Genomic DNA, 24,932 nt, shown 5'->3' with positions numbered 1-24,932 from the left:
AAAGTTGTGAACATTTTCAAAGTACATTTAAAGAGTTGTATTTGATATAAATGTGGGTTTTACATTTTTTGTGGGGGAGAGGGAACGAGGTGGAAAGAGAAAGAAGTGAGGGGCAAAGGTTTGGCTCTCAGAATTTCCATAACAGAATTGATGGGGGAAGCGAGTGGAAAACGCTAGCAGGTAGGTTTGCATTCAAGGACGTAAAAGTTCATTCCAAATTTCCACAAAACTGGGTTACTGGTAAAAGGCCATTAGTTTGAATAATTGGAGAAAAGGACCTATTTGGTTTAAGTTGGGAAGGGACGGATATTGAAGGAAACCTACAGGTAAGGAAAGAGAAGTAAAGACTGAGCCTGAACAACAAAATTCAAATGTCCAATGTCATCAATTCTAGCAATTATATTGTTGCTTTGCTGGATTCAATTTAAAACTCACTAAGATTGGATGGTCACATTCAGCTGCCTCCGCTGCGTTCCCTTTGCCCACTAAGCCAAATCTCCCACCAGGCTCTCCTGCTCTATCACTGAACCCACCTCTTTCCCCAGTTTCTCTCCTAACTCCCTGCATGCCCTCTCCGAGCTCATCTTGTCCATCAGATCCACCCCTTGACCCCATTTCCACTAAATTCTTGGCCCCCTTGCTAGTTGATATTGTAATTGGTTCCCTCTTATCAGGTACTGTCCCCCTCCCTTTCAAAGCCACAGTCATTTTCCCCTCCTCAAAAAACCCATGCTTTACCCCTATGTCCATGCAAACTGCTGCCCCATCTCAAATCTACTCTTCCTCGCCGAAGTTGTTGGAACGCTTTATCACCTCCCAAATCTGTGCCCATTTTTCCGCAACTCTACGTTTGGATCTTTCCAATCATGTTTCCATCCCTGTCACAGCACCGACAGCCCTAACTTAAGTCACAAATGACATGCTCTATGGCTGTCCATGGTGCATTATCCCTTCTTGACCTCTCTACAGCCTTTGGCAGCTGACCGCAACATCCGCCAGCATCACCTTTCCTCCGTTATCCAGCTCAGTGAGATTGCCCTCGCTTGGTTACGCCCTTAACTATAAAAATCGGCCAAAGTACCTTCAGCGATGTCTTCTCTTCCTGCCCCAAACCATTACCTTCAGAGTCCCCCAAGGATCTAAGCTTGGCCTCTTACATTTCCTAATTCTATATGCTCATCCGAAGACATGGGGTCAGGTTCCACATGTACACTGATGACACCCAGCTCTGTCTCTCTAGCACCTCTCTCAACATTCATTGCCCCGGTTGTCAGACTGCTTGTCCGATATTCAATCATGGATGAGCTGCAACTTCCTCCAGTTAAACATGGGAAGATCAAAGCCATTGCCTTCAACCCCTGCCACAAACTCAGTATCCTCGCCACAGATTCCATCCCTCCCCCTGGCCATTGATTCAGGCTGAGCCAGACTGTTCGAAATCTCAGTATCCTATTTGACTGAGTTGAGCTTCTGACCCCAGATACTCAGTCACAACGACTGCCTCAGCCCATCTGCCATGAAAACCCTCATCCATGCCATTATCACCTCCAGACTTGACTACGCCAATGCTCTCCTGGCCACCTGACTCCCTTCCTCCAGCCTCTAAACTTCAGCTTAACCAAAACTCTGCTGCCAGTATCCTAGCTTGCATCAGATTCCACTTACCTATCACCCCCATTAGCTCCCTATCGCCCAACACCTCCAAATTAAAATACTTGTCCTCGTGTTTAAATTTTTTCATGGCTTTGTCCCTCCCCCATCTCTAATCTCCTCCAGTCCTATAACCCACCCCAGAACTCAGTTCCTCTGACTCGTCTCTTATGAATCCCCCCTTCCTTGAAATCAACCCGATCGTCAGCTGATATCCAAGTCACTCACTGGACAGCAATCACAAATAGGAACCCTACTCTATTTGTCCTCCCACTAGTCTAGGGATGGACTTGGAGCCCAATTATAACTCCACCATTACCATCCAGCTGAAACCAACTAACTCAGCACAAACTAGAGACTGGATCAGGTATCTTCCTAGTATGTGTGGCTCACTGCATTTATCCACTGAGCCACTGGGATGTCCTCCAGTGAAGAATAATTTCCAAAGTAATTCCTTGGCAGAGTTTCACTTTTAAAAGTACTATGTATCGTAATAAGTTGACCTTGCCTTGCCCTGGATATTTCTAACTTAAAGTGTACATATAGGTACATTTGGCATCCTTCCTAGAACTTAACAACTGAACAGTAAAAGGAATTGTCCATTAAGCATGCAACATTTCAACCGCACAGTGTTATAACCTCAAAAAAGTCAGCTTCGTAGCACAAAGCATTGCTTTTAAATTCAAAGATACAAGTGGATAGTATTTTTAATCCTGACTGTGATTTGATGTGCAAAGTTAAACATTTCAATCAGATAACCAGAATTATCATAGCTGTGCTGTCAAGTGTCAAACATCTTTTAAAAATGCAAAACAAAAAAACGATTCTAAAATTCTGATCAACATTCTTGAATTTGTTTCTCACCCTCCCCCCCTCCCCCAATTAATAGAAAATGGCAAAAATTAATAAATCATTGCAATAGTATGACTTTTTTTAAATATAAAAAATACCAACAAGGATGCTTACCCTGTAACTTGTTACAGGGAACACATGTTTTCATAGATTTTTCCAAACTATAGCCTCCGACCTTGAAACCGTAGTGAAACAGTTTCTATTTGGACTTGTATATTGTACTCTGCCAAGTTCTTGTTTGAATTTCACAGTCAAATGGTTTGGATAGGTCTATTCTCAAACACTGCTCCTTCGTTGGTGGAAAAATTCTAAATCATTCAAGTTTGGGGTGCGGGGGGAAATCAATGTCAGCCACCAGTCTTCTACTTGCACTTAAAATTCAATTTACCTTAGAAGTACATACTCTTTGCAAAAGCAAAAATGTTCAAAGAAATCATGCAATTTTCCAACTCTTAAAAATGTGAGTAGAAATCATAACTATGCTAAGCCCTACTTAAACTGCTTTAAAGGTTGCCAAGTCAGAAACAGAGAAACAGGAGGCAGCTGGGCTAACAGTAACCAAGCCTTTTCCCTCTTGGTACGAACACAAATATCTGTGAATCTGTCTAAATAATGTTATGTACAAAGGAAAACGTACACAATACAGGATTTACAAATTCCAACAGAGGGAAGTTAGCATCAATACTAACATGGATCAAAGGCACTTGCTTGTGTATATGTTAATTCAGTTTCCTCTGTAGTTCCTTCAAGCTATTCCCAAATTTTAAATCGAGGACAGGGAGGGAGTGAAGGAAAGAGATCAGAAATTTCAGCTTTTAAAAAACAAGTCCCTAACCAAAGCTACATAAATTAATAAGGTTTTATTTATCATATCAAGCCTTCTATCTTTACAACAACCAAATTCATAAGGCTATTATGGTATGGTTACAATTTACTTTTGTGGTGGCCAGTTAGTGACACTTCAAGCAAAATGGCATTAATTCCAAATAACTGGTCTAACTGAAAAGATTGGTGTGTGTTCTCCCGTCCACAAACACACCAAAATAACAGTGCACAATAGCAGACCAAAACAACTTCAACTGCATCGGGTACGGTAGCATAGTGGTTATGTTACTGGGCTAGCAATCCAGAGGCCTGGACTAAAAATCCAGAGTCATGAGTTCATATTGGGGAGCGGGCAGGAAATTGGACATGAAGCTGAGTTCGGATCGGTCAATGCCCTGTGGGTGGCGGAGAGGGCCCAGGGGCTATGTGGCCGGGTCCTGCTCCGACTTCTTGTGTTCTTTAGATTTGTGGTTGGGATCAGATCAGCCATGATCTTATTGAATGGCGGAGCAGGCTCGAGGGGCCGATTGGCCTACTCCTGCTCCAATTTCTTATGTTCTTATGTTCTTATGTTCTTGCCAACATAATTAAGGAACTACAGTAGCATTTATCAGATTTAGAGTTATCTGTAGTAAAATATCATAAACGGGATATTTTATTTAATTCAATGGCATTTGTTATGGGGGGAGACATTTCCAGTCATCCACCTTGGCTGCACTTCAGAAAACTGCACCAGCGAGAATATGAGAAGACACGACAGTTTGATAAAATTAGAAGTGGTCAAGTTAAAAATACTTTTACAGGAGGTCTTCATTTTTGCAAGTCACAGGCTAAATATTGCATCCCCTATTATCTGAGAACATGTTCTTAGTACCACAATCCCTCACACTCAGCAAAATACTTATCATGTAAAAGCACCCATTGCAATTCTTTGAAACTAACTTCAGCAAAAGGATCGTGGACAGAACAGCAAAGTCGGACCAGAAGACGGGTTCAGTGCCCCTGGGATAACAAAAAAATACGTGCTGATGATAATCAAGAGTGGCCCCTGCTGGCATTTTGAGCTCAGATCTGATGTGCTTTGTGGAAAAAAAGCTCATCAACACTTAATATCTAGACTCTCATACAACGATCATTCATGTGGCTAAGATGCAACAATTCATCAATTTCCCACGGTAGGCTTAGATAACAGTGGTTGTTGTTTAGCCTATTACCAATAAATTAGGCCACTGACTTAACTATTTGATCAAATTTATTCAAGTACAATTTACAATTTTAAAAATGTAAACAGCTAAAAATCTGTTGTAGTTGTGATATCCTTTTGGACCTTTAACTCAATGTTCTATCGTTTACTAAATCAAAGGGTTCGTTATGAGGTTATGATCTTTTAAAGTCAGGCTGCAATATTGTTTTGTTCATTCTACAGGGCTTTGAAATGGAAGATTGCGCTTTAAAGTCTGGCATCACTTCCACTTTCCCTGCTCGGACCCTGGGTCCCTCCTAGCCGCAATTTATTCAGCACAAGGCTCCATGATCAAGATATCCAATTGTTTTAAAAGAACCAGTTTGAAAACAAAACATTTTTACTGTCATCAATTCTCAAAATAAACACCACATTCAAAATTAAACAACCAAGGTAAAGACAGAGTGAAAGGCATTTTAAAGCTCCTGAACCCTACCAGAACAAAAGTTAAATGCAGTTTAAAGGTATTCATCAAAACCTGATAAAGGGTACAACCCAAAATGTTAACCAGCTTCTTACACTACCCAACCCGCTGTGTATATCCTGCATTTTTTGTCTTCATTTCATATACTCATCATTCAGAACTTTCTTTTATCTCAAACATATTTATAGTCTTTAATTTATACTACAACTTGAATGATACATTTGAATTACCTGCATCAATATTTCACTTTTCTTCCAAATTCACCCACACTTGTAATGCACTGCAGCTATCATCAGGACAGAACAGTTTAAAAAGGCACAACCATATTTGAACGGAGGTGGTGACTGAACTTCCAGTCAATCTAAATTTATATATGCATAATTTGGTAAGCTTTATAAAAATGGTGACTTGTGACAGCAGATCACAAGTAACATTCCGAAGAACCGTACAAGATCTCGCACATCCACTGTTCCGACTATCGATTCTGGCACAAATCTCCCTTAAAACTATTTTGCAGTCTAGGACATCAAAATTACTCAATTTGTTTTATAATATTTTATGCCACCTCAATTTCTTTTATCAACTACCATGCAAAAGAGACAGCATTCACTTTGGTGATATTCAAAAATATACAACTTGATTCAAACTTCCCATGTCCCAATCCAGTTAGTGCCCTTAAAAGCATTGCAACTAAAGGTTATGCAATAGCAGACCAATGATTACTGAAAATATCCCAATTTACCCGGACACACGAATCACAAATTGAAAATTTGCGACATTCAACAGCTTGATGCCTAAGAATTATGTGAAACATTAGCATTTTCAACGTTTTTTTAAAAACCTTTTCTGAGTGTAACAAATGGCACTAAAAATGTGCTCTGAATATTATTATGGAAGGTCACGAGGATTCAAGCAGTAACCACCCCCCCCTCAAAAGGATCTATCCTTGGCCCCCTCCTAATTCTCATCTGCATGCTGTCCTTCAGCGATATCATCCGAAGACATCATCAGGCTCCACATTTACGCTGATGATTCCCAGCTCTACCTCACCACCACCCCTCTAAGCCCCTCCACTGCCTGTGTTGTCAGACTGCTTGCCCAACATCCAATCCTGGGTGAGCCGAAATGTACTCCAATTAAACAATGGGAAGACCGAAGCCATTGTCTTTGGCCCCCACCACAAACTGCGTTCCCTTACCACCGATTCCATCCCACTCCCTGGCCACGGTCTCGGGCTGAATCAGCCTGTTCGCAGTCTTGACGTCCTATCTGACCTGAAATGAGCTTCCATATCCTCTCCATCACCAAGACCTCCTACTTTCACCTCCGTAATATCACCTGTCACCACCCCTACCTCAGTCCATCTGCTGCTAAAGCCCTGATTCTTGCTTTTGTTACCAGACTCGACTATTCCAATGCTTTCCTGGCTGGCCTCCCCACTTCCAGCGTCCATAAACTTGAGCACATCCAAAACTCTGCTGCCCATTTCCTAACTCGCACTAAGTCCTGTTCATCCATCCCCCTGTGCTCGCTGAACTACAATGGCTCCCAGTCGACCAATGCCTCGATTTTAAATTTCACATCCTCGTAATCAAATCCCTCCATGGCCTCGCCCCTCCCTATCTGCAACCTCCTCGAGCCCTACAACCCTCCAAGAACTTTAACTCTGGTCTCTTGGGAGTCTGCCACTTCCTTCGCCTCACCATTGGCGGTCATGCTTTCAGCCATCTAGGCCCTAAGCTCTGGAATTCCCTTTCCAAACCTCTTCGCCTCCACCTCTCTCTCTTCCTTTAAGACTCTGCTTAAAACCTACCTCTTTGACAAAACTTTTGTTCACCTGTCCTAATGTTACCTTCTTTGGCTTGGTGTGAATTTTTGTCTCATTTGCGCTCCTGTGAAGCACCTTGGGGTGTTTTATTACGTTAAAGGCATTGTTTAAATGCACGTTGTTGTTGTTGTTGTTGTTGTTGTAAAGGATGGTATTCAAATGATCCCAAGACTATCTTCATGACACAAATGAATAATCAAAGACTATATGGTTGCAGTTACACTGCAACTTTAATGTTGGTGTGCAGCTGTTTCCAATTTGAAGTGACACCAAAGTTGTACATCAACCCCGATCATGTCCCAGCTAGACTCTGAAGAGAGGTGGTGCGTGTTCAACTTCCTGATGAGCAGTATGAAATTGACTAAGATTTGACACCATATGGAGAATAACTCAGTGTAGCGTCAAACTGGATTTTTAAACCGACCTGCCTTTCAATTAAAAAAAAGGAGAAAATGTGCAAATAATGCTGCCCGCAATCTCTAAATATTTAACTCCTGGGAGAGGAGCTCTGCGCAAAAGTGCAAGCAGAGAGCTTTCTCACAGGCAGGGCAATAAAACTTCAAGTCAGACAGTATTATGTGGGCTGCAACTGATACTTCAGCTGCAGGTCTAAGACTAGTAGCTACAGTATAAATGCAATATGTCACATCATCTGTCACCTTTATTTACAACTCTATTAACTGTACACTTCAGTCCTTTCCCTTTGTTCCTCCAACTATTCCCTTCCCAGTTAAATGCACCACAAAGTACGATACTGAGTCATGCAGACCCAGGGAGATCCCAGAAGTAAAGAATCTTTACTTCTTTGAGAAAGCAGACTCATTTTCATGTAAGTACAGATGGACAAATCTGTTGCATGGCTATTCCAGTGCAATTCAAAGGCCGCAGCATAATTTAGGTACTGCTGGCTGTGCTTTGTACATGGTGCCCATCTCTTAGATCAGTCATGTACTGTAACTGAAACAGGAGAAAAGAAAACTCAACCACCAAAAGTAATGACAGGTTTGATCTGGGACCATCAGCTTTGCACATCTGTACCTGTTCAGATCATTTTCCACACAGGACAAATACAGTGGGACAAGAATTTGTTTTTAAATACATAAAAGTGCAGTGCCGAGAAAAATAAAGTCAGACACTACACTAAATCACCATCAACATCATCCATTTCTCCTTTCTGTCCTTCCTTGTTATAAAGTGTTTGCTTATGATATTTTCCCCAAAGTAAATGGCTAAATCCCATATTGGTTCAATCGTATGTGTATCAGTATTTTTACTTGTAGTTATGCTCATACCTACAGGTTTAAATTGACATTCTTGGCAACTCCTCTCTTAAAAGAATCAGCAGCTGGTCCCACTGTGACAGTAACCATCTGGCGCCTTGCCCAGGTGACCCCTCTTCAAGCGAGAGTCTAGATAGCAAGCACTGACAGACATCACAGCCAGGCCCTGTCCTTCTTAACCCATGTACTGTTCAGCAGGGCTAACTGGGTAGAAATCAGGTGTAGGGACTCTAACCAATTTTTCTCTCCACAAGGGGCATTGAGGCCAACTCTAGTGGTCTTACTGCAACCTCGTTTGGAACCAGCTAACTGGTAGATGATGGGACGTATCATTAAGTTTTGATTTAAAAAAAAAATTTTTAAAAGAGTTTTAATGGCTTCAGAGAAACATGCTTGGAGCAGTTACAGGGCACAGCAACACAAGGGAGTTGAATTTAATCTTTAATAAAGACCACTAGTCTCAGCAACGTCTCAAAGCCAACTTTTCTCAACATGGTTATAAGCATTCGCTGCTTAGAAATATTAACACCCCTAATGGCTTAGTAGGTAAATGTACTGCGGGCTGCCATACAATGCAAAAGCTCCCAGGTTTGATTCCTAGTCTATGACAGTGACATAGCCACAGGTGGGCCGCGGCACACCCAAATCAACTCTCACACGTTATTCTAATACTGTATATTTTTGCCTCTCGGATAGCTTAAAGCGAGGGCCCCACCTCCTCCTACCCTCCCTCCCTCCCTCCCTCCCTCCTTTTCGGGAGCCATACTGCCATCATGACAGAGGAAGTTCCATGCAACTAATTGCTTGTGTATGACAACTGCAAAAGTGGTGCAGAGCTGATAGGTTGAAGATAATTGTTCCAGACACAGAAATTAGTTCACTATGATCACGCAACTCCATATTAAACAGGTCAGGGTTCATTTCATTTCATTCCATGACAGTTCATCACAAGTGTTAATATGAGAAGGAGAAATAGGAAAAATGTCAAACATTTTTGATGGATGCAAATTATTAAAATGCACTGTACAAAAATAGATGGGCGTACACTAAAAATCTTTATTTGGAATTTATTTGCAAATCAAATTCCAAGCAATGTCGTTGTTTTAATGATCATATAGCTATAAAATAAGTATTAACCAGCAGGTACAAGACATGCACTGAGTTCATTCTCAAGCTACAGGCCACAATACAGTTTCTGAAGAGAATGGTTTCAAAATAAATGAAAAGTACAGCTTATTAAACAAAGTGAAGAATTTAGCTACTAATAAGACGATGTCCGGATGCCTGCATCCGAATAAGATGGTGTGTTATAAATATTGCGCTAGAAAAAATTCCCCTTATTTTACTTCTGCAATTAAATGTCAAGCTTACTTTTTAATTCTTCCTTTAGCTTTTCAAAATATTTTGCCCCGCTTTAATTATTTTTGTCAAACATTGACAAGATATCAGAGACCTATTTAGATTCCAATCTCCTCAAATGCAACTAATTTCAGAGATGACCAATGTGTCTCTTGATGGAGCAGAGCAAAGAGCAGAAAGTAAAATGCTCACTAGAAAAATGTGCCAGTACAAAAAGTGGGTGGTATTGCTATGGGGTGTGGGTTATATAATGGCAGATTAAAATTCCAGGAATGCAATGTGATCATTAGTAAAAACGCAAGGGTCATAAGACCCGAAACATTAACCCTACCTTCCTCTCTCCACAGATGTTGCCTGACCTGCTGAGTGTTTCCTGCATTTTCCATTTTTATTTCAGATTCCCAACATCTGCAGTACTTCGCACATACATCAAACCTGTTTACATTATAGTGCAGTAGTATATGGGCATAACTTCTCTTGTATCCTGACAGACAGAAGGTTTCAACATTTATTTGAATTTTGCAGAGACAGAATGAGTGACCATGTCTTATGGAGCTCACAACTTGTGAATGTGGCTACTGAAGTTTGTGACGGTGGATGTGGGGCCCTGCATCCCCGGACCCCACATAGTGCTATTAATGTAAAATACCGCCTGGTCGCTAGCCAAATGGGTGAAAGCATGCCAACTCATTCACCTGCTCACCAACATCCTGTGAGCTCGAGGTATACAAAAGAACTGCCACCACCAGTCCCCCTTCCCATCTCCAGACAGATGCATTAATTGAAGGCATCACATGCTTCATATCTATTTCACAAAGTTTAATTCGTTTGAAATTTAAATGATTTGCTGTGATGTCGGACCTTTGGTCATTGCCTGTCCACCCAAGTTCCCATACCTAGCTGCGTCACCTGTCTATACCACCTTATCTGATCTCAGCCAAGCAGCAGTTAAGACTCTACAACTGGCCCCTGTGCCCTGGAGCTAGGGAGGGGAAAAAAAAATTCAGCCTGGGTTCCTGTTAGTTTACCCGTCTGCACGTGTTGACATTGGGCAAGGACAGGATTGGAGACAGTTGTAATGCCCTCCACAGTTGAATATCCCACCAACACACTTTGAGCTTACACATTATGAATCAGAATCCTGGGTGAGGTACTGGAGGGCTCTTGGCACCCATAAAACAGTACCCCAATAGGAGTAAGCCCATTCACAAGAGAAGCAATAAAAAAAATTCTGATCACTAACATTTTGTAGGTTTTAGAAAGCATACCAAAAGCCTTGAGCAATACTTGCACCCACCTTCTTATTAAAAGACAAAGATTGAAGACTGGATTGCAGGGACTTGAAATCCTCAACAATCCTGCCATATTTATAAACCATGCAACTCCTTTAAATGAAAACTGGCAAAAATATTTTCCCCTTGCAGTGAACATGTCAGTTCTAGGTTTCATAGATACCAATAACAAGCACACTTTAAAAGTAACAAGTACATTCAGTCAGATTACGTTCACATAATCAGGTGAGGCCAACGGGAGATGCCTCAGAGCCAACAAACACAAAGACTTTTGTTCAAAGTTAGCATTTGGGAAACTGGATAAATACATTATCACTGCCTTACTAGTAACAGGGATAAACAAAGAACAAACTGTGGATGTCCCAAAGCGCTTATCAGCCATGTTTCTACAGTACTTTTTGAAGAGTAGTCACTTTTGTAATGCAGGAAACACAGCAGCCAATTTGCACACAAACAGCAATGAGATATATGACCAGATAATCTGTTTTATTGATGTTGGTGTTTGAATAAGTATTGGCCAAGACACTGGGGAGAACTCCCCTGTTCTTCTTCGAAATAGTGCCATGGGATCTTTTATGTCCACCTCAGGGGGCAGACAGGGCCTCGGTTTAATGTCTCGTCCAAAAGGCGGCACCTCCGACTGTGCAGAACTTTAACCCACAACCTTCTGACTCCAAGGAGAGAGAGAGTGCTACCACTGAGCCATGGTGATGCACTACCCATTTCAGTTTCACATTTGTACAAGTCAAGAAATTCTATGGTTACTGCTCTACTATTTGATAAGGCAGCAATCTAAAATTGTATTTATACTTTTAAAAATTTATGCACAGAGAAAATAGAACTGGAAATATAAACAACCTAAATTTTGTAGAGAAAATATACACACACACTCTTTCAAATGAATACAGTGAAAATTAATTTACCCAATTGAGAAACCTACCCACCACAAACAAACAAAAGAACACTTTCCAAAACTGTACTGTTAAACTGCCTTCAATGTTGTTATTAATCAGACTTCATACGTTATTGCAAAATGCATAAACCAGTTCTGCATGCTCTGAATTTCTTGACAGGTAACAAATTTTATCAACTAAGCAATTTTCTTTATCTGTATGACATGTATCTTTTAAGAGGAAGTGGCTAGGGATAGCACATACATTAATTGTACAAATCACATTTCTTTTTTTCAACCAGATTTTAAATGTTACTTCACTCCCCCCACAAACAAAACAGCAATCTTCATCTGAAATAGCAGAAAGGTAACCTACTGCGAGGTCTTTTCAATAGAAATCTGCACCCAGCAGGCAGGAGGCTCATCTGCTGATTTTCGATCTTTCAACCTAAACTATAGGGAAGCTGTTAGCTGCTCAGTTGAGGGAAGTGCCAAAGGGAAGCTAAGACCAAAGATGCCCATCTGAGAATTAATGATGCAAACCTGCATGCTTCCAAATTACAAGATGGCACATTGGAGCATCAAAATGCTGCATTCTTATATCATACAGTTTTGAGTAATTTTATCTCAAATAAAGTTTCACATTACCCATATCTAATAAAAAGTGCAAATCACATAATCCCTTATCCTGCTAAAAGTGCAACTCATAGCAAGCAGCACATCAATGATCAGACATCAATGCCTAATTCAGTTCATTTCTTTTAAGAAACTGTAATACTTTTCAATCAATATTCATATGTCAATTCATTTTTAATTATACAAAATCAACCTCTGGCTATTACAAAATTAGGGAGAATTAGCCAGTGTCAAATTGGCAAATTCCAACAAGAACAGCAACTGGCAAAAGGAAATATAGCCAATATTGTACAAATACATGTAGTCCAAGTTACACATTGCCTTCCAGCTTGTAGACTGCATATGTACACATCCATGACTGCAAAGGCAATGCAGCATTGAGAATTGCAATGTTATGCATAGAGTTCACTTGATTCAGTAGATCTAATTTCCTCCCAAATAGGAGAAAACAACCCAGAAATTTCCCATTGTTCCCAAAAATCAGGTCCAGAGATACACATGTATTGTATCCATAATGTCAGGACACACAATAAAGAGCCTTGATAATGACTATAGCTATGTTAGTAACAAAATGGATACACTGCATAAAATGATCACAAAATACCATTCATAGCACAGACTACAAAATTAAGTTGTAAAATCAAATATTTCAGTCAGACTTTAAAAATTTGTGCTTCGTGATTGTGATGTGCTACTTCAAACAACAATCTTAGCGTTGATTAGGTAATTCACAGTCCATTCACAATGTGCTTTAAATGTATTTTACTACTAAAATAGCTTGACAGTATTTAGTGATCATGGAAACTTTAGTTTCAATAGGAATGCAATGTCATTGAAGCCCATAAAAATGGTGCCTCTGAAGTAATCAGTGGTTGCCATTAGTTTAACTATGCCTGATTACTTACTTGCTTTCTTAGTGACGTTTAAAATAAAAACTGATTTTCTCCAAATTTACCCTGGTTTATTGCCCTCCCCCCAAATCCAATTTTCACTTGGTTTTCGATGCAAAAAAACTTAAAAAAAACAGGTATTTAAATTGACAATAAAAACAGACTTTAATAGGTCTTTAACTAATGTAAACTTGAAAATACTACTCAATTTTAGGTAGACTAACAGTCCACAACTTTTCTTAGTAATACGACAATAGCTAGCACTTAAAATAAATTTTCTGTCAATATGGGGGCGATTTTCAACTGCTGGCTGTCCATTTCCCATCTTGAAAAACAGGCAACCGGCAGGGGTAAGTTGGGTGGGCACCTCAGACACCTCTCTGATGCCCGAGGCCCGTCTGATTCAATTTTCAGGCAAGTCTTTACATGAGTGCCCTAAATAGGCAAATCCGGGTCATACGCGGTTGTAGGATACAGATTACAATTTTCATGTACAAATGGGCAGAGTGTGCCCTGTGCACACTAGGCCCAGTTTTAGTAGGCGTTATTCAGCCTAACCTGCGGTCTTTAAAGGGGCCGCTGCTGTCTGCTCAGGAAAAGGTAAGTTTTTGGGGTATTCTTTAAAAAAGATTTTTGTGGGCCCAGGACCAGTCTCCAGGCCCCACAAAAATCTTCCAGTCCGCTGCAGGCCTGTTTCAGCCCCCTTCACCCACCCTACAGGCCCAAATGGCCAGAAGGAATTTTTGGCCTTCCAAAGCTGCAGCAGAGCAGCAGTTTGGCACCCGCAGCTCATAAGCTGAATTCAAATGAGGCTCCAATCTGAAAATGGTTGATGCCCACCCCTGCCTGCAGCTTTGGGTGGGTTCTGCAGATGCCCCACCCACTTTGAGTCCATTTTGGGTGCAGGTTGAAAATCTCACCCTTTACTTTTTACATCCTGCATAAAATACAGTTAGACATTTTCCTCAGGTTTGACGAAAAAAATTCTACAATCTAGAAAATTATAAACAAGACTTCCTGTTTTAACATGAATTTGGTATTGAGTAAGATTAAATTTATTAGAATGTACACAAGAGCAATGTACTTTTTATTTTCTGCAGATCAGTCTGGATTTGTTAATTTGCCAGATAGCCAGGAATTTAAAAATTGCAACTTTCAATAGTTACCTAATAATCCTCTTGCAGTAAATTCTCTTGTTGCCATCCCAAATTGTTTTTGCCCATTAACTTAGTCCAACGGCTGATAACTAACAAGGAGGACTACACCCTCTCATTGATAATGGTGGTATCTCGGTCTGTGTATGTGAAGCTCTGGTATCCTGCCACCCAGCATTCTCAGGGGAAAATAAAATTTGTTCTTTAACTCTGCTGGCTAATTTGGACAGCTGCTTAATTCAAGCTACACATTTCATTTCCTATAATGGCATTTTATCCAAATTATGGATAACTAAAGTGCCTTGGTATACAATGTGTAATTTTAAACAATCCTAAAACTGAATTACCAAACACTGACCCCTTACGTCATTGTTAGCCAATAGAAAACAGTGATGAAAACAAAACAGTGATGCAGAATAAAAAACAAAAAAAAGCACAGACCCGACAAATCAGGGTGGAACATCTGTGAAGCCAACAGATGAACATCAAAGTGATCAAGACATTGAATTAGCAAGTGAACCAAATCAATTCATCGCTAAAATATACATTCCCTGCTTATGGAGACGGACAGCAAAGCAACCTGGGAGCTGTAGTCCTGTTACATTCTGCACATTCATTACCGATGCATAAAATAAACTTGCCCGGGACTTGACTTAGTGCGATGAAGTTAGCGCAGAATAAAATCATCTTGTGACTCGCACATAAAACAACAAAAAGAAAGCACAGCATTGTGCATCTTAACTGCATTCATGCATTTTTTTTTTTGCTTACAAATTAGCATCAATATTTGCAAACGGTCAAGATTATAATTATATCGAGGAAAATGTTAGCTATACCGAGCACGCGTCCGCAGTTATCTGGGAGAAGAGATCGGGGAGCGAGTGGGCTGCAGGAGTTTGCAGCTGCTCCAGAGTTGCCATTGCACAGAGAGGGGACATGCGCAGTGCTGGAGCCGGGGACGGGATGATGCGGTTAGATAACATGGGTTCCGACCCCTTCTCTCCCGGACCCACCAACACCCTCAGAGCTCCGATCAGCAGCGACCCATGCGGGGCGGGTAGGTGGTGGGGGGAGGGAAAAAAAAAACACCCCGGGACCAGACCGACACGACGCAGTCCACTCCCTCCACCCCAGGATCACCGAATCACAGTGTAAACAAGAGGCGAGAGAGCGAACAGGAGGGGAGCTCCGAGGCTGGAGAGGAGCCGCCACGGCCTAGCTCCGCTTCGGCTGGGGCCTAAAAGAGAAACGCACATGACAGTCCGGGACACCCCCCCACTCCTCCTCTCGCTCGCCAGGCTCACTTTCGGGCGCGGGGTACAGGGCCGCTTTGGATACGGAAAGGTAAACAAGCCGTGGACCGACTCCTACCCTCTGCAGCTTCCCAGCGACGTCATTCACACCCTCAGCGGCCACTGTAAACACTAGCCGTGCTCGCCCGGCACTGCGCATGCGCCCCTGCAGGCGTAGGTTTAAAGGGACCTTCCTGGCTTCTCCTTCCGATGAGTTTCGATTTAAAGGGACAGCGGTCTTGTCCCTTGTTTTCCACTTGTACGCTTTGGTTTTGAAAGTGGGAACAGGCAGACTGTAACTTTCTAAGGTTTTCTGGACGATGCATACATTTATTGACCATCATTAAAATAATTGCTGCCATAATCCTTATGTATTCTTCCAAAATGCATTTTAAGTCTATTTTACTGTACAGAGAGTTAAGGTGCATTTCGAATCATAGAATGGTTACGGCACAGAAGGAGGCCATTCGGCCCATTGAGCCTGCGCCAGCTCTCTGCAAGAGCAGTCCAGCTAGTCCCAGCCACTCCCCCTTTGGAAGAACTCTTAAGGATTATACCTGAAAAGATTAGCCTCAGTCACTATTTGATATACCCTACCAAAGATGTAATCAAACATCCATTCCCCATAAGTCCACCATGCAGCATGCCTGGAAGGAGGTTCAGACAAGTTTGTCTGGTACTGTCACTGGCTGTGTCAGCCCTATATTGCATAGTAGCTGCAGGCTTCCAAGGAGGTTAAAAATATATAGAAGGCAATCAGCATATCAAACTCTCTGCCACAAACCATTAATGAAGCAGAGTCCATAAAGTCTTTTAAAAATGAATTTGTTGCCAAAATGGGAATATTAAAGACTGAGAAATAGGAACTTGAAATAATGGAAGGCTGCTGGTGCTGGGGAACCATACTCCAAAAGAGGAGGGAAAGAGATAATTGGGGGAAAATAGGACAATTGGGTAAAGGGGAGAAATGGGGAAACAAATAGAGTGGGGAGAAATTGAAAGGAGAGAAACTAGGGAGGAATAGGATCAAGAAGGAAGGGAGAAATAGGGGATAGGAAGGGAGAAATGGGGAAGACCAGGAGGGGAAATGTGAGACAAAGGGAGAAAGGGGGAATTTGGAAAAGGGGATAGAATCGAGAAAGGTGAGCTATTAGACACTACGTAATAATGTAATTTATTCATTCCCACACTGAGCAAACTTGTTCATATATAACTATGCTGTTTCCAAGAAGTACATTATATTAATTAGCTTCATAATCCTACTAAAATATAGACAGTCTGTTTCAGTGCAATATAAAATCATGGAAAATTAACAAATGAATGATTGTCCTACTATGAAATGTGCAATGCCAGGGTCTAATTTCCAGAATAGTTCTTTTGTCTTGCTACATAGTGCATGGTGCTACGGGAGAGCTGGCATGTTTCAAAGCATTTCTTTATGTGCTATTAGGAAACAAGTAATTTAATTGACTAAAAGAATGGACACTAGTGTATGGTAAAAACCACATTCCTAAAATGAACATAGGACTTCAAAAATGGTACAGTACCATGTATGATTTCTTAATGGGTCCATATAGTGTAAGGAATGAATTGAAAATGCTCCTATAAAATAATGGTTATAATGAATATTCCAATGTGTTTTATCAAGGAATAGAGAATCTAAAGCACTTAAGTGAGGTGGCATAGTGGCGTATCATGTTGATGCTCCGGTGGACTGCAACACACAGTGATCAGATGACATTCACATCCTGGGTTCTAATTCTGGTGAGTTCATCAAGTTGAGACACGAAGCAGAGGCAAGGCATTGAGGGGAGGAGAAGAGAGCAACAGTGCAGGCACACATCTCCTGATAATTACTTACTGGGAACAGATCACTTGTCTTCCCTACCAAACCCAAACAATGACTGTGTCTAGCACAAGGTAGCCTAAAATAAAACACTCCATGATTATAATCAGCTCTCTATTCCCTATACAGTACACAATAGGTAATTCATTATTACAAAAGTAATTTTCAGGATTCACATTTTGAAACTTTGATGCCATATATGGAATATAAATAACCTAGAAGCAAGTTTTTAAATCATTACAATTTGAGGTTGCATTTTAAATAAAATAAAACTGCAATATATATATGCAATATAGAATGAACAGAAACTCTGCACATTCAAATAGTTGTTCCTTGAGTGATTGAATGTGTTTCCTACTTTTAAAAAGCAGAAAGTCTAGAAAATATTTGAGAAATATTGTGCAATTTTAATAGCCAAAATGCCATTGTGCTGGAATTAATATTCGGCATGGCATTGGCTTCTTTAATTTATTCACAGTGCATAAGGAGTTAAAAACCTGCTTCACTCACAGAAAAATAATCCAGCTCATTATGTTGCAATAATTAGTCAGTTTGTCAGAAAAACAGGAGCCCATGGGAGGGGCCAAGCAATTCAATTCAAACATAAAAGGGAATCCAAATGTCTTTTATAGGCATATAAATAGTAAATGGGTCGTAAGAGGAGGGGTGAGGCTGATTAAGGACCAAAAAGGAGATTTATGCATGGAGGCTGAGGTACTAAATGAGTACTTTGCATCTGTCTTTACCAAGGAAGAAGATGCTGCCAAAGTCACAGTAAAAGAGGAGGTAGTTGAGATACTGGGTGGGTTAAAAATTGATAAAGAGGAGGTACTAGAAAGGCTGGCTGTTCTTAAGGTAGATAAGTCACCCGGTCCAGATGGGATGCATCCTAGGTTGCTGAGGGAAGTAAGGGTGGAAATTGCAGAGGTGCTGGCCATAATCTTCCAATCCTCCTTAGATATGAGAGTGGGGCCAGAGGACTGGAGAATTGCAAATGTTACACTCTTGTTCAAAAAGGGGTGTAAGGATAAACCCAGCAACTATAGGCCAGTCAGTTTGACCTCGGTGGTCAGGAAGCTTTTTGAAATGATAATCCAAGACAAAATTTATATTCACTTGGACAAGTGTGGATTAATAAAGGAAAGCCAGCACGGATGTGTTAAAGGCAAATTGTGTTTAACTAACTTGATTGAGTTTTTTGATGAGGTAACAGAGAGGATTGATGAGGGCAATGCAGTTGATGTTGTGTATATGGACTTTCAAAAGACGTTTGATAAAGTGCCACATAATAGGCTTGTCAGCAAAATTGAAGCCCATGGAATAAAAGGGGCAGTGGCAGCATAGATATGAAATTGGCAAATTGACAGGAAACAGAGAGTAGTGGAGAACAGTTGTTTTTGATATATATTAATGACTCGGACTTGGATATACAGGGCACAATTTCAAAATTTGCAGATGACCCAAAATTTGCAGATGGAAGTGTAGTAAACAATGAGGAGGATAGTAATAGACTTCAGGAGGACACAGACAGGCTGGTGGAATGGGCAGACCTTGGCAGATGAAATTTAACGCAGAGAAGTGCGAAGTGATACTTTTTGACAGGAAGAATGAGGAGAGGCAATATAGACTAAACGGTACAATTTTAAAGGGGGTGCAGGAACAGAGAGATCTAGGGGTATATGTGCACAAATTGTTGAAGGTGGCAGGGCAGGTTGAGAAAGTGGTTAAAAAAACATATGTGATCCTGGGCTTTATAAATAGAGGCATAGAGTACAAAAGTATGGAAGTCATGATGAACCTTTATAAAACATTGGTTCGGCCATAACTGGAGTATTGTGTCCAGTTATGGGCATCGCACTTTAGGAAAGATGTGAAGGGCTTAGAGAGGGTGCAAAAGAGGTTTACTCGAATGATTCCAGGGATGAGGGACTTTAGTTATGTGGATAGGCTGGAGAAGTTGGGGGTTGTTGTCCTTGGAACAGAGAAGGTTGAGAGGAGATTTGATAGAGGTATTCAAAATCATGAAGGATCTAGACAGAGTAGATAGAGAGAAACTGTTCCCATTGGCAGAAGGGTCAAGAACCAGAGGACACAGATTTAAGGTGATTGGCAATTGAACCAAAGGCGACATGAGGGAAAACTTTTTTACGCAGCGAGTAGTTATGATCTGGAATGTGCTGCCTGAAAGGGTGATGGAAGCAAACTCGATCATGGCGTTCAAAAAGAAATTGGATAAAGACTTGAAGGGAAAAAATTTGCAGGGCTACGGGGAAAGAGCAGGGAAATGGGACTAACTGGATTTCTCTTACAAAGAGCCGGCACGGGCTCGTTGGGCCGAATGGCCTCCTTCTGTGCTGCAACCATTCTATGATTCTATAAACATGTGTTTGATTGGCATCTCCTATTGAAATGAACAGTTATTTAAATTCACGAAGCCCTGGTAATTAGTGAGTCTGTCTGGAATCTTCAAAAAGAATTAGATTAGCTAGATAACTACAATGGTTGGTAGCATAAAAATTATTATTTTCTATTACAAGGAGGAGCTAGCTAAGCTTAAGATACTGTAAAAATGCTTCTATTCACATTTTCTATTATTATTTAATAAATTTGTTTGGCAATTAAATCCTGAAACAAGCTTGTGTAATGTTATTCTGCCACCTTCCGAAGACAAGAACAATCCCATGAAGGCACAAGATAGCTAAAATAATCTGAAAAAGGGATCTCTCCATTTGTTTCCTAGGCACACTATGAATTTAACCTAACTATCAGGGCAAGTGAAAATACCCTCAAGACATGGAGAGTTAGGGCTCGCCCACGGTAATAGTCTGAAATACCAAAGCCAAAAATATCTAGAGAAAAATGGTTTAAAAAAAACGTAATATGTTAGTATCGTAAGAAATGAAAATATTTGAAAAAAGCCATTCATAAATACCACAGCAGGAGAGATGTTACACAGAGTAACATAGAGTCGACTGCACAGGATCAGGCCGTTTAGCCCAACTTGTCTATGCTAGCGTTTATGCTCCGCACGAGCCTCCTCCCACCCCCCCTTCATCTAACCTTATCGGCATATTCTTATATTCCTTTCTCCCTCATGCTTATCTAGTTTCCCCTTAAATGCATCCATGCTATTTGCCTCAACTACTCCTTGTGGTAACGCATTCCACATTCTTACCACTCTTTGAGTTTCTCCTGAATTCCCTATTGGATTTATTAGTGACTATCTTATATTTATGACCTCTAGTTTTGGACACCCCCACAATTGGAAACATTGTCTCTATGTCTATCCTATCAAACTCTTTCATTATACTAATTCATTCTGCAGTATATTACTGATTGATTTTATTTCCTAGTTGCAATAAATGGTTGCAATTTACCATAGGTATAATTTGATGAAGTAATAAAGTTTTATTTTAAAATATGAGTTTGTCCTGATGTAAAATATTTATAGTACAATTAACTCAGATATGGTGCAAATGCTCTTTCCATTGAAGACACCTTTTTATTTTAATCAGTACATCTTTTAAAGCTGAAGGGTTAACTTTGAGTCTGCACTGCTGGTGGGGAGCCTTGCTCACTGGCAGCATATATCGGAAATTTATGCACACCTGGAAACGAGCGACCCAATTTCCAATTTGGTCTGTCGGCAGGAGAGGCTTCTCGCCTGCAATGCAAATTCAAAAAATTACCTCTCCGATGTGAATTTGGCTCGGTTGATACCTCAGAATCAAAAGATCATGGGTTCAAGTCCCACTCCAAATATTAGATCTTTTCTTCTTATAAACCTGTGCAGCCACCATGTCATACACCATTTGAGCTAAAATAATAAACATATACTTAACCATTTGGCCTTATAGATTACAGCAGCCAATATTATACTAGCACTCATTTAATTTCAGATTCCAGGAAACCACCGTCCATGACCTGACTCCCCGAGTTTACACGACTGTGGTAGGCTCCCTAATCCCAGAAGCAGAATCATAGCAGGGTCATTTTAACCCCAATGAACGGGTGGGACGTAAAGTAACAGCTTTTCGAAGTGGGATCGAACCCGGCTCCATCGCGCCCACTTCTGGATTTAACCTAGGCGGGTTTGGATGTGCGCACATCCGCAACCTGGAGGTCCCGTCCCCACTTAATGCTAGCGGGCAGATTGCTAATGGGGCAATGTACTTAATGAAATAGTTGAGGTACTTAATTTTTTGTGGTTTGCAAAGCTAAAACAAATTTAACCACACCTGCACTGGTTTCCCATGGCCTCAGATTCTTGTCAGGTGAAAGCAGGGTGGGAAGGGCCAGATCCATGAGGTGAGGGCCTTTATTGCACTGCTTTTATTGTCCAGGAGGAACAGGAGTGCATCATCCAGGCCCAAGAAGCTCTCCTGGCGCGATCAGATCCCCGTTCCAATGGTAGATCCCCCCACCTCTGACTCTTGATCCGATGTCCGACCTCCAAATCTTTATCTGACTGCCGATCCGATCACCTCTCCGACCCGATCTTCTCCAAGACCCACCCCCGATGCCGTACACAGCCCACGATCTCTCTATCTATCTATCTATCTATCTATCTCTCTCTCTCTCCCTTCCTCCTCTCCACTTTGCGGCTCCTTTCCCTCCCGAAAGGCAGCCAGCCTAACAATCTGGCGCAGGAAACCCGGAAGGAAAAATAATTACTTTCAATGGAGTTGCGATCACAGATTGCGACGTATTCACTTAACTTCCGGGTTTCCCACATGAACATCTACCGTCCCGCTGGGTTCATGGCTCCGATTAAAAAATCATGCTCATGGACCCAGTTTTTCATGGATGCTGGTGTCCCAGAATCTAAACTAAACAAGTCCAGTGTAAAATGTTGCCATGTAGAATATTAAAGGCTCCTGAAATTATGGCATGGAATATTGTGGATAAATGCTTGACATGTTTGTTTAGAGTTCCTCTCTCCACTATTTTAGCAGAGGCATTAACCTATTTAACACCTCCAACAAAATAGCAGGGAGAGAATATCAGATGAAGCTATTAAGCATTCGCCCACTAGTAATTTCAGAGCTAAGGATTCTTCTTTCCCAACCTCATTATAATATTATAATCCAACACTAACTCCAAGACCATTGTTCACAGCTTTTATTTTCCCCTATTAAAATCTTCCCCCTTTGCCCCTTCTCATGCTGGGATTTAATGCCATGTGCAGCAATGGGCCTTCAGTACCTCAAACAAACTAGCCATTTTTTCATGTATGAACTTAGATCATAAAATGTCAACTGCCTAGTCATCATAGCTGATTTCAGTACTATCCTGACCTATCATATAACTTGATGTAATAGAAACCCAGCTGTATTTTTCCCCGTCCTAGCCCAGGAACCCTCTGACCAGTTTTAGCACTATTCCTCCCTTCTCAAACGGCAATTGTCACGTACAATGCTTTAGATGGTACCCCCCAGAGGGTGCAGGACTTCGCAACTTAGATTTGTGCCACGCTTGGTGAGGCCTACAAGAAATAATGGCAAAAGTGAAGAGCTCATCTACTTTTGCCTTTCTCATGGTATCAGCAAACCTCTTCTTGATTGCAGCCAGTTACAAGGGACTCTATTACTGTATTGTGAACAATTAGTCCATTTTCTGCCACCACGACAATTTATCCCTTAATGGTGAACTTCAACCCTTTAAGAACTGCTGCTTCACAGGATTTTATGGCCCCAACCAAATGTCCTACAGGCTACACTCTCTGGACAAATTTTTCATGTGCCAATAACCTATTCAAATTAGTAGGAAGGGATTCTCCTCATAAAATTCAACATGGCCTTCCCTGAGCTAGCAGCAATGGCCAGCACGATCCTATTTTTGCTAGACTTACAAAATCATGTCTGTGGTCTGTGTGGCTCAGTTACTTACCGGTAAACTCACTGAATTTTATCTTTTATCATATAAGTAGTTGGCAGATGAAATAATTTTGAACAAATTATTTTTCTGTTTGCATGTCAAGTGTAACACCAGATGGCTGTGGTGATATAAATGTTAGATATAGTTTAATTACTTTGGCATGGTTTATTGGCTAAGTGTTAAAGATTGAATGATAACATTTGCAGATGAATAATCTATTAAGTTTGTAAGTGAGACTCTGGTCTGGGTGATATTATTCCTGCAGAGTAAATCAAAGACGCGCAGTAGGAATGGAGAGTCTGTTTAATGATGTTGTCGGTCATACAATTTCTTCTTCGTAGGAGAGAGTAGAAGGTTTCTTGGTAAGTGCAATAAGTCAATACTAGATTAAAAAGAATTGCTACAAAATAATCTCTATTCAATTTTAGGAGAAGTTAGATAAAGTAATTTTGCAGAAGGTGGGACGGCATGTTTAAACAGAACTTCAGGATTTGTCTTCTGCTTTTTATTAAGTGTCAGCCTTGGCTCAGTGGTAGCACTCTCGCCTCTGGGGTGAGAAGGTTGTGGGTTCAAGTCCCACTCCAGCAACTTGAGCACATAATCTAGACTGACATTTTTGTGCAGTAATGTGGTGCCATCTTTTAGATGAGTTATTAAACCTCTCAAGTGAACATAAAAAACCCATGGCACTATTCAAAGAAAAACAGGGGAGTTTTCTCAGTGTTCTGGCAAACACTAATTGCTTAATCAGCATCACTAAAACAAATTACATGGCCCATTTATCTCTTTGCTGTTTGTTGGGCCTTACTGTGTGCAAATTGACTGCCACGTGTCCTTACATTTACAATAGTGACTACATTTCAAAAGTACTTCATTGACTGTGAAGCGCTTGGGACATCCTGAGGTCGTGATAGGCACTATATAAATGTAAGTTCTTTCTTTTAGACAACAAAAACAGCAAATGAAAAATATTTCAAAAATACAAAATGAAGACCATCAAGTTTCAAAATTAATTGAAACCTCAATTTCAAAAAGACATAAAATGAAAACCATCTCGATACAGCAGCATTAAAAAACTTCTAGAAGCAGCTTTGTTTGGGGAAAAATAGTAAGAAGTCAGTTAAGAACAGAACATAAAAAGACAACAATAAGGAAAAAGTCTTTCTGCTCCTCTAGTTCGTACCTTCAATATTTCAACTCACCCAGCCAAGCATCAACTGTATTTTGAAGACCCTTGATGTCTTTGATTCCACAACATTGCCCAGAAGATAAATGTCTTTGCTCACCCTTTGAGCAAAGACATTTCAAAGGTTTGTCCTCTTGTCCTATTGGTCTGACAGATCTTAAAGTAATATTCTTCCTGCCATCCATTCCAGCTCAGAGACAGTTGCTACAGTTGGTACATTCTCACTACATGCTTTATATATAATGATTAATGACTCTGAATGCATCAATGAACAAATATGAATGGTTTCATAAAAACATGACACCTCATTTATTTGTTTCATTTTCTATTGAGGAAACTCCAACAGCGACCAAACAAATGTATTTGCAAGAAAAGTACTTTAGCTTTTGTGTAGGTTTTATAAAAT

At 40.7% G+C, this 24,932-nt stretch overlaps 1 protein-coding gene and 1 long non-coding RNA gene across 6 annotated transcripts in view; one reads left to right on the top strand and one right to left on the bottom strand.

Moving 5' to 3' along the window:
• The window catches only part of LOC137300543 (rab GTPase-activating protein 1), a 178,786-nt gene extending 163,007 nt beyond the window's left edge, over window positions 1-15,779 (bottom strand). For all 4 annotated transcript variants that reach the window (XM_067969676.1, XM_067969679.1, XM_067969677.1 and 1 more), the window contains exon 1: window positions 15,697-15,779. Coding sequence is in view for 1 of the 4 variants with exons in the window: in XM_067969678.1 (XP_067825779.1) it covers window positions 15,697-15,777 (81 nt within the window). In the remaining 3 variants the exon portion in view is untranslated. The remainder of the gene's footprint in view (window positions 1-15,696) is intronic.
• LOC137300547 (uncharacterized) overlaps window positions 15,287-24,932 on the top strand; it is a 55,729-nt gene continuing 46,083 nt past the window's right edge. For both annotated transcript variants that reach the window (XR_010958128.1, XR_010958127.1), the window contains exons 1-2: window positions 15,287-15,669; window positions 17,266-17,381. This is a non-coding gene — a long non-coding RNA (uncharacterized lncRNA). The remainder of the gene's footprint in view (window positions 15,670-17,265; window positions 17,382-24,932) is intronic.

The sequence above is a fragment of the Heptranchias perlo genome, chromosome 31 (assembly GCF_035084215.1).
Source record: "Heptranchias perlo isolate sHepPer1 chromosome 31, sHepPer1.hap1, whole genome shotgun sequence".
Taxonomy (NCBI): domain Eukaryota; kingdom Metazoa; phylum Chordata; class Chondrichthyes; order Hexanchiformes; family Hexanchidae; genus Heptranchias; species Heptranchias perlo.
Note: the sequence above shows the minus strand (reverse complement) of the source record. Positions and strands in the feature narration are given on the sequence as shown.